The sequence below is a fragment of the Cariama cristata genome, unplaced genomic scaffold (assembly GCF_000690535.1).
Source record: "Cariama cristata isolate BGI_N322 unplaced genomic scaffold, ASM69053v1 scaffold2439, whole genome shotgun sequence".
In the NCBI taxonomy this organism is placed as follows: Eukaryota; Metazoa; Chordata; class Aves; order Cariamiformes; family Cariamidae; genus Cariama; species Cariama cristata.
The window spans coordinates 4,583-14,985 of NW_009636129.1; the positions used below are offsets into that span (position 1 = coordinate 4,583).

Sequence of the window (10,403 nt, forward strand, 5' to 3'; positions counted from 1 at the left end):
AATATTCATTCTTCCCAATGAGGTCTAGAAGATGTTCTGTGGTGGTCCATATTTATCGCTGTTTACCTTTAACCATATTCTTATGCAGCTGATTCCATTTACATTTTCCAAGGGAAAATGTTGAAACATTTAGCCATCTCCTATTTCTTGGTTTTGCATGGAGACACCCTGCACCATCTGCCATTAGTGCTCTGGCTTATTAAAGTGCGAAGGCACTGCAGCTCAGAGGCCTCTCTTCATGCCACACACCCCACAGAACTAATGAAACCAAGAGTGAAAGGCTGCTATTACTTTGAAGTCGAGCCTGCAGAATCGTCCCTCCTCAATAATTATATCTTCAGGCACTTGTGTAAAACGTGGCTGAAAAAACTTTTCCTGGATTGAGTCATGTCCACGTTCATCTCCTCTTGAGGATGGTCTGCTCCTAAAAAGTGGATAGAAACGGTTAACCGTGTAAAAGTTACCATAGCACAAATGACATTGAAGCACCGGTTGCAGCTAAAGTCCCTCAACACGTTTCGGAATCCAACACTACAGTTCTGGCTTGTTTTTCAGCTGTAAAGCACAGGTTTTGATCAAACACTTACATTGGTCAAGTTGTTCAATTCAACACAGAAACATAATATGAAACCTTCATCTTTGGCCTAATATCCAAAAGAATTTACGAGACCAATGTGGGCTGTGTTTCATCATGCTATGTTTCATCATTTACATTGTTGGACCTTGCTTTGACTAGAGATTAATCTTCTAGAATACGAAGCATATTTGCCCTAGGTACATCGAGTCTTTAAACTTCTAGTGTTATGCTTAAAATTGACTGGATTAAGATCATAGGTATCATCAACCATCCACAAAAGGTAGTGTTTTAGTTGAAAGGAAGTGAATGAATTTAGTAATTATTACTTCAGAAAAAGTGCTAAGTAGTGAAGTAAAACTAACATTCTCTAGAAACATTTGAAATAAGGTCTTGAAGAGTAGCGCAGCACAAGTTCATGCATTACCTTACATGTGTTGTAGGAACCTGCAGCCTGATGTTTTCTGCATTCTGGTGCTTGGAAAGAGAAAGAGGAGAGGCGACTTAACTTAGAGAGAAAGTTTTATACACTGAACAAGAAGCCATTTAAAGTTCATATACTGACTGCTGCTTAAAAGCAAACTGAACACTTCAGAAGTCATTGGGACAAGACTGGTAAAGGAACCAGGAGCTAATATACTCTGTTTTCACCCTAGGCTTTGCCATGACAGTAACAAGTGCTATTAATAGAATGGCACAACTTCTCATCACTCTGCACAGGTGATAGGTGCAGCAGTTTTGTTTGGCACACAAGGCTTTTGGCCAGCCAATAACCTTTGTTAGAGGGGAGTAGTACTACTGGCAGTATCTAAAGTGAGAGCTAAGTACAGAGTGTCCTTCCCTATAGCAGGAATAGAAGTGGAATTGCTGGCAAGAACACTGTATTGTGCCCACTTAAATATGGTACTCCTAGCAATGGACACATGCTGAGCTGGAAAATATTTTTCTTTCTAGATCACAGCACCAACTAAGCTCGCTGACAACTCCACAATCACATGAGTAAATCTGCTAAAGTACCCAGGATTGATTCCTGCTAGGAACTTGGATGTTTGGAAAATGCAAGCAGAGTTTATTAGCAGTGACTCAGTTTAGCAATGGAGTCAGAAGAAACACTCCATGGAAATTTCTGGGGTGTTTGCGTTGAGCCATTACAATGCTTGGTTCTGTGCTCTGTAGCCCAGTCCTGTGGAACATTTAAGCCTGGGTTTAAACTTCAAGCACAGAAGCAGTCTTCAGTTCAGGGGAAGCATTAAATGAATGAGGGTTTTGCTGGACTGAGCTCCATGCTGAGTCCCAAGGCAATTGCTTTTATCTGCTCATTTACACAAGTTCTATTACTTGTCTTGTGAAATGATGCTGTAGTGATGAAGTTGCTAATAATTCTAATGCTCTATTTTAGGGACTGTGTAGTTAAGTTTCTGAGAAATCAGGAGGCTGAATCAGTGACCACAATATTTAAAAATAAGACTGAACAATGGGAATGAGATCTTTCAAACATAAGCCAATCTCTCCTTCCAATACTCCTTTTAATGCAGCATTTCACACACCCTGAAAAGTTGTCAGTCATCCTGTTTTGACTGAATGTTTGCTTGCTCTCTGCAAAAAGATGAGGCTTCCCTTGCTCTCTGACATCCATAATGTTCCCTTCTTGCCTGCTGTTGTCAGGTGGCTGTTGGGGAGAAATAACTCAAATTGCATATTCCTCCCTTGCTGTGATCTTAAGTATCTCTTGCATCGAAGAGTTTTGCTAACTGCACTTTGGAAGATGTATGCCAGCCTGCTGGCTCTCTGCATGCGTGCAGCAGGAGGGATGTTTTCTTTGGCTGCACAGATACCCAGGGCCACATCACAGACATTTCCACTGACTTTGATGACAGAAGTGCCAAAGAGAGCTTTTAACTGGCCTGAATAACCAATGAATGATGCAAGTCTCCAACTAAAATGCTTTTGAAAATGCCAGTAGTAATAAATTCTTGTCTATCAGGATGTGGGCTGCTAAAATAACTGCTTTGCCTTCTCTTAATGATTGCAGGCCCCTGGAAGGGCTAAAACCCAACCCATCCCACCCCAAGGCCCTGACCTCTTGTGGTCAATGTCGCTTATTCCAAACAGTGACAGGTGTAAATCTTGCTGTCCTGGCCAAGTCTGAACTCGGGCTTTTAAAAAGTGGGTACCTGTATCCCTTGCTGTGCTGCTCCCTGCCTGTCACAGGCAGGGTGTAATGCACTGTGCAGCAGCTGTTGTAATTCCTCCCTGGAGAGGTCATTCCTACAGATCAGGCCCAGCAAGGGGATGGTGCTTAAGTTCCCCCCCCTCTGCCACCACCCCCCAAAAAAACCCTCAAACCCTACCATACAGAGCACTGCCAGTAAGAGCTGTCCCCTTCCCTGCACTGGTACCAAATAAACCCCATCTCTCTGCCCTATTCAGGTACAAGAAGGTCACAGCACAATCACCAGGAAATCACTGTTCTAGAGACAGGTCCCCATTTACCTGTGCGTTCTGCATGTTGTCTTCGCCTTGTGCTTCCAACACAGATGCAGCATTTACTGGTCCGAGCAGCCTGCGAGCCATTCTTTCTTCATATGTTAATCGCTTAAAGCAGAGCAGAGAGGAATTCTAGTCAGAAGTCCGTTTACTATTTCGGATCAGCTTGTAAGAGACCATTAATATGCCACAAATTCAGGGTGTTGTCAATGAAAGCAGTGGCTGAATAGAAACACCACGTCTGTTCCAAAGAGTTCGCAGTCTGTGATGCCTACTGAAGTCAGCCTCAATATATACAGCGCTGAAACACATAAAAGATTAAACTGCCTGTTCATCAAAGCCTCTCTATTGCCATCTGTGGCCTTCCACTCCTCCTCTTTCTCCGCTGGGATTATTTATGGGTAACTGATGGCATTATCTCAGAAGCCAGAGTAAGTCCCAGGGTACCTTTCTGTTAGCACTGGGAAAACTTCCCAAGTCATTCAGCTGTGGATTTACTTCAGGACCTAGAGGCATGATGGATGCTAGCGTCCCCTACTCCCAAAAAAGCAAGAGCCACACCAGAAGCAAACACAGCCAGAGAGGAACACCACGGGAAGCACACGGGAAGTTTATGCCAGTGCAACAGCCGCCTTATGAAATGCTGTGTGCTGGCTGGAGAGGAGGCCAGAATGCATTTCAGTCATGTAATGGTAAGTTCCTACAATATGCATGCAGCACATGGAGATAAATATGAGCAGAGTTAAATTCAAGTTCTGTCAGTTGGGTTACTGTAGAAGAGTACGTTAGTCCCCTGAGCAATCAGAACACCTGATGCTTTGCTTCCCACAAAGTTTACCTTGGGTTTGGATTTTGTGAGGTGAGGACAAGCTCTGACTGAATTTCTGCTGTGTATGGGACATGTATGTGGCTACTCCTGGGTAGATAAGAGTTTGAGGAGGCTTGAGGGACTTTTCTTTAGAAAAGAGTAAGAGAGACCTTTTACAAAACCTATGAGCTCTTAATATCCCTGAGGTCATTACAGCTGTATCAAGTGTGGCTGAGATTGGCTGGTTGGTTCAGACACTGTTGGAGGACAAGGGGAGGAGGACAGAGTGGCGATTGCATAAGCCTTATTTTTAGCCTGGTTTCCTATGGGAAGAATAGCTGGCTTGCAATGGCAAGCTTTCTTACAGCAGATAGGACATCTCTGTTAGGAACACATTTAAGTCAGATTTGACCTAATATACTTTCTTTTTGTCCTTCAATATTCAAAATTATATATGACACAAACCTGTTCCCACTGATAACAGAAAAACTCCTTTCTACTTCAGGGGAAAGAAGATGGAAACTATAAACTCTGGGCTTTTACCAGTTTGCCTCCAGCCAGCAGGAAGGTTCCCACCTTAGAGACCTGCTCACTCTAGCCTCCTGTAGTGCGCTTCCCTACTGGTAAGCAAATTTTTCTCCCAGATTTGGATTTCTTGGTAAAGGAGATTGCATATTGTCCCTTTGCAGAATAAATAAGTAGCTACTGAGACTAAGAGACCTTCTTTTAGGAGACAGACTTTATGATAAAAGCTTATGTAATTTCTTTGATTTGTTGTTGTTCATATAAAAAGAAATCAAAGTTTACCATATGTGGTGATGGTCTCTAGAATGAGATTTCAAATATTGGTACTTCTCTCTGAGTTTCTAGTGATTTGGAGTGGTTTATTAACCTCAGTGTTGAAAGCCAGGGTGAAATTGTGTCTGGAGAACTGAATGATTCTCCTTGGGTTTCTAGTTGTCTGCGGATGTGATGTTCAGAAGCCCATGTGATCCCCAGCAGAGAGTTCAAGTTTGTGCCACAGCTCTAAACACGTACCTTTCTCCCGACCCTAGCCTTATTAATTGGATTAGACAAATTCAAAGACAGCTTGAATGGTGTGTGCTGGCCAAGAAGTTAGGATAAGCAGGAAAGGCAATAGCAGCTTAAAACCATCTTGCTGTATCAAATGGCTTTGAGAAGTCAGCGCATCCCTTACTGAAGTCACAGGAGATGCAGACATTCAGTTGCCACAGTAGATGCCTACAGACAGACTTACAGCAACCACCTCTGTTGCCACACATTCAGGCCAGCTTTCATCATGCACTAGCGATGGCTACTCCTCTCCTGGAAAGGGCCTTCTCAGGGCTGAGCTGAACCTGGGCTACCAATACAGCTATTTGCATTCTAATAGCAAAAATAACTGTGAAGAGGGTGTTGGGAAACAAAGAGACAGAACCACACTTTTTACACCAGCCCTGAGCCATGATTAAAAATGGAGTCACTGTTGGAAGAGATGTTTTTTTACATTTCTAATGGGAAAATTCAGCCACCTCACATTGAAAGAATTCTGGTCATAAATGGCTCAAAGAACTCTTGTGAGAATCTGTTGAGGTTCTGAGTAAAGATGTTTAGGCAGTGTTGCTCCTGCATTTCCTTCTTCTTTCAGCTCAGTTTGGAGCCTCCAGCCTCTGGGGCACTAGAACTAGTCTCTGCATCCCTCCTTGCACTACCGGGAGTCAGAGCAAACTGGTTCTTTAATCAGCAGATTTCCCTTACCTGGTTGCCATTCTGGAGAAGGTTGTCTTTGCATCGGAGTTTCTTTTCCAAGTCTTGAATGAGGGCCTCTTTTGTTCCTCGAATTTCTTGGTCTGATGTCTTCTGCATAGAGTTGATGCTTGCTTGTTTGTTATACATTGGTTGTGAGTAACTACTCATGCAGGAAGAGAAAACAAGGTTATTCCTGTAGGCCTGCTTGAGCATTTGCTACAGCTTCATAGAATGCACACAAAAATATGAACCTGCTGCCTAGAAACTGTGGTTCAAATGAACCCATAAAGCATATGGGAGATAGATAGGCAAGGTAGAGTAATTGAGTACCAAAACTTAAGGGAAAGTTATCATGGTCTAGCCAAGTCCTTGAGTGTCTTCCCACAACACTCGCAGCAGTTTGCTGTGGGTTGCTATTCAGCATCCCTACATCCTGCAGTGGCCCGGCCTCGACTCAGATGTGTGCAGGAAGGCCAGCAGTGTTTTGAGGGAGCCACTAACTCCACTGAGCAACGTGAGTCTGTCCAGGAGCAAATTCTTCCTCAAAAACTGCATTCCTTTACAATTTCAATTGTTAAAAAGGCCCTGGGTGCTGCAAATCCACAGCAGGGTCACAAACTAGTTGGTTAGGTGTGAACAAATAGCATATTAGTTGGCCTCTTCTTCCTAGCCCCAGAAACTTACTTCATACAGCATACCTGTCCAGATATTCAATAGCCAAGCTTACCCCAAGCTAGGCTGGGTCTTTCAGGAGCCCTTGCTGCAACCCCCCACATAACTAAGGATTACAGGATCAGGCTAAGAGACACAATCAAGTCTTGGAGTTAGATAGTAGTCTTGATTCTGAAAAGTGCTAGGAAAAGAGGAGCATCCCTCAAAACAGGTTGCAAAGCTGTACTAGAGGTCACAGTGCTCTGTGCTGACTGGATCTAACCCCATTCATTATATGCAGCGGGGCCTTGTATGCTGCAGTTGTGGTCAGCAATTATTTCTATTCAAAATCCTCTTCCTCCTGTTGCTTGGGACTTTGTTCTGCTGATTAGAATAGGGTAGAAGGGTTGTAATTCTGGTACGCAGTCCCAGAACTGCTTGTACTTAATAACTTGCCCAAGTTATAACTTAAAAACTTTAATAATTTATTTGCCCAACAGATTAGTATGTCTCATGTCCCCGTTTGCCCATTTGTAGCATGATTAGGAAAATAAGTCCTCAACTCACAGGATGTTGCATTTAAGAGCAGCTTATATGAAAAGCATAGCGAGGCACCAAAGCTCATTGCTACGAAAACAACCAACCCCATGCTACATACACAAAACTGAGCAGTTACTCCAGATGTGCACCTAACCCCCACACACTCCTGCAGTACTTTTAAGAAACACTCCTTAGTGCCCCAGCTAGCCCACTCCATCTTACCTTTCTGCTTCCCACAGTACTGCGATTCAAAAAAACCCCCAGAATCATTCAGATTTCCTGAATACAAACTGATGCTTAAACCTGAATTTATATCCAAGCCAGCAGGACCTCCCTGCCCCTGTCACCTTTCTAATATCCTCAGCTGAGTGTTGCATATTCTACGCTGACTTTCCCCAGGACCTCCAGCTAATATTGGCAGGAATACGAGTTGGTGAGAAGGCAAGACCCGGCTCCCTTTGAGATCTCATTGACCTTGGGAGATATTTGGGTTGCAGCCCAAAGGCAAAATGATATAATACATATTCAGGAAAGAATTTAGTCTTTGGTCTGAAGGGGTAAAATTTTCAAGTAGCTGCCTTTCTGTTAGCATGTAAGGTTAATGAATACTGTATTGTAGGTAAGTGTAAAGTCCCATCATGATGTGGAACTTGAAAATACTGCTGAGACTTACTAAAAATCTTGAAGTTGTTTATATGTGGGAAATACTACTACCTTGCCCCTGCCTCCCTGTTCATAAGCCATGTTTGTTGAGAGAAATTCATTTGAGATGGGTGTCCATCTTCTGTTCTGAATACCCTTAAATAAGAGATTTCCATCAAATCAAACTAAACTGTTCAAACTGACCCCAGAAAACCTGCAGAGCAGCCCATGACACGACTACTGTGCAGTTTAATTCCTGAGGGATACTCATCTCTCCCATGCAGACACCAAGGGCAAGCGCTCAGCCTCCTAACTCGATTCATGCAGAGTCCTGCCTCGAACGCCAGAAGTCAATAGTGGTTGTACCATTGGCTTTGGTCGAACCAGTGTTTCACCGGACGGGTGGATTTGGGGTGGTCAGTGCACGGGAGAGGCCAGGCCAGAGGCAAGCAAGGGGAGGTTAGAAGCCTGTATATACTTACTGAGGTTCCATAGGAGAAGGAGTTTGGCTGTTATAGTCGGGCTGCGAGGGTAGCACTGAGCACAGGAATGCTGCAGGGGGTTGGTTAGGCATGGATATAAGCCGTTGGCCAGATGATGAGCTAGCAGGAGACTGCGCAGATGCAGGTGTGACGGGATATGTGGATTCCTTAGGGGCACTACAGGAAGGCGAGGAGAGCGTGATTGAAGAGCTCAGCGATGACGAGGAGGAGAATTTCTGCCCACTTGGGTTACGAGGCTGTATTAGGATGGAGGACTGTTTGATTTGTCTGCTTGACTCTGTAGAGGCTGCAGGTCCCGGAGGCTGCTGTTGCCCTTGACACACATTCTTAGACTGGATAAAGTGTTTTGGGCGTTCGTAGTTAAACATGGTTGGTTGGCACATAGAGGAAACGGATGGGAAATTAGGGACACTCATAGGAGAGGTTTCACGGCTGTCCTGGGTTTTTGTTGGTGATAATTGGCTTTGGATAGGTGGCTGGTAAAAACTAGGTGATAGGCCACGAAAACTTTCTTGGCTGGGCTCCTGGATAGAATGGAACCCTTGCCTTGCAGAATACAGGCTTTCTTGGTGTGGATTTTCCCTTAAGGAAGACAATACAGATAAAATAAGTTGTATATCACCATTTGAATCGCAAAAATACTGTGTCGTGAGCAGTGATTAGCAATCCAAAGAGTATGAAGTTCAGGGGACTGACAGTTAAAGCTTGAGCTTAAAATAAAGAGATTTAGGATCTATTAGAACTATTCCAGAACTGTACGAACATTTTGGATTACAGTAACAAGTCACACACTCTCTCTGACTCAGGTGCAGCGCTCACCACAGCTATCTTATCTGCAAAAACCCAGTAAATTCTAAAAGAAATAGCAATGGGTTTCTTGAGATGACCCACCACCTGCATAAGTCTGCAGATAACTGTAGATACTACTGCTAAGCAAGGTAATTTGCCACCTATCATCTTAACTAAAAATCTCTAGATCCTGCAGGTTTGTACCCTGTCAAAATACTAAATATGGTGAATTGGCTATTTGTGCCAAGAAATTCCTTACACCATAGGGAAGCATGAAACATGTTCTACTTTCTTTTAAGCCTAAAACTAAACCTTGGAAACCAAGTATCCTGATTGCTTTTCTAATAGTTTTTGAATTCGGAGCTTTTTATATCCAGTTGATATTTGGGATTGGAATGCCAAGGACTGTGCTTCTCTGTTTGAAGCGATTCCCTGAGATTTGCTGTTGGGGCTAGTAATTGCCAGAATGACATAAGCTGCAGGATGAGGTAGCGCAAGCCAAGCTACTGAGAGGTCCTGCATTTATTTTGCAGGTCCTTGATATCTAAATCCAGGCTTTCCATCAACTCAAAACCCAGGAAACTTTCATTAGCGTTTGAACTGAGCAAGTTTGTTACAACTGACAAACAACTTCACCTCCAGGATAAATAAATAACCCCCGAAAATAAACGTGAAGCTACTAATAAAAAAAATGAGAATATAAATCCACACAGTTACATGTGCTGGAAAAAATTGTAATCTTGCCCCACTGAGATCAGCTGTTTCGCTGCTATATATACACAGTATATTGTATTCCTCTCATCGGAGGGCCCGAAGAAGGGCTCCACGAGGTCATAAATTCCCACGGGGGGAGATCAACTGAAGACATTGCTCTCATTCTAAAGATTCAAAGCTTTCATTTCCTAAAGGTAATTATCAATATTAGTTGTAAATTAACTGTACATAAACAGAGCTTTTTTTAGTAAAAATTCCCTAACTTTCCCCTTATCATCGTCTTGCAATTTGAAGCTGGCTCAAATTTTTGGAACATATCCGCACCATGTTCTCATTCTCTGGTGCAGAAAACTCACTGAATCTTGTTTTTATACCATTTTCGTATCGTTTTAATATATATATAGCCTGTGTACCAATTAATTCATTTTACCTACAGGCTGCATATAGAAACCAGCATTTACTTTGTTTTCTAGAATACTGCACTTAAACAAGATAGGATGCAGAGATTTGCTTGTCACAGCAAGGGGTAAGTTAGGCTTTCCTCAAATCATTCCACCTTGATTTGGGTGAAAAAAAAAAATAAATCTAAAGAGACTTTGACCTTACAAGACAAAACCACTAAGTAATAATAGAGACACTTTGCTTTAAAAAAAAACCAACAATTTTTTTTTCCTTTGTTGCCTCCTAGGTTACCTTTGACACCAGCACACCTTAAAGGTGCATTTTCACCTCAGCGTTACCAGCGCATTGCCGCTTCTCACGCCAGCTCCCTAACCAGCTTCCAAGTAAGAAGTGACATGGAAAAAAAACCCCGAACAGACCAAACACCCGAACTCAGCACCTTACCTACAGCCTAGAAGTCGTCCCCTGGGCTTTAACCGGTATTTTGGGAAGGGACCGTCATTCGCTGACCCGCACTGTCATAGTAGCCCCTCTGCGTAGCGTT

At 43.1% G+C, this 10,403-nt stretch overlaps 1 protein-coding gene across 1 annotated transcript in view; it reads right to left on the reverse strand.

Moving 5' to 3' along the window:
• Positions 1–10,403, reverse strand: part of MYOT (myotilin) — a 13,742-nt gene extending 3,339 nt beyond the window's left edge. The window contains exons 1-6 of the mRNA XM_009707787.1: positions 10,304–10,403; positions 7,934–8,536; positions 5,628–5,778; positions 3,068–3,169; positions 1,002–1,051; positions 292–424 (exon numbers count right to left, since the gene is read on the reverse strand). Coding sequence (XP_009706089.1) covers positions 292–424; positions 1,002–1,051; positions 3,068–3,169; positions 5,628–5,778; positions 7,934–8,370 — 873 coding nt within the window. The 5' untranslated portion in view covers positions 8,371–8,536; positions 10,304–10,403. The remainder of the gene's footprint in view (positions 1–291; positions 425–1,001; positions 1,052–3,067; positions 3,170–5,627; positions 5,779–7,933; positions 8,537–10,303) is intronic.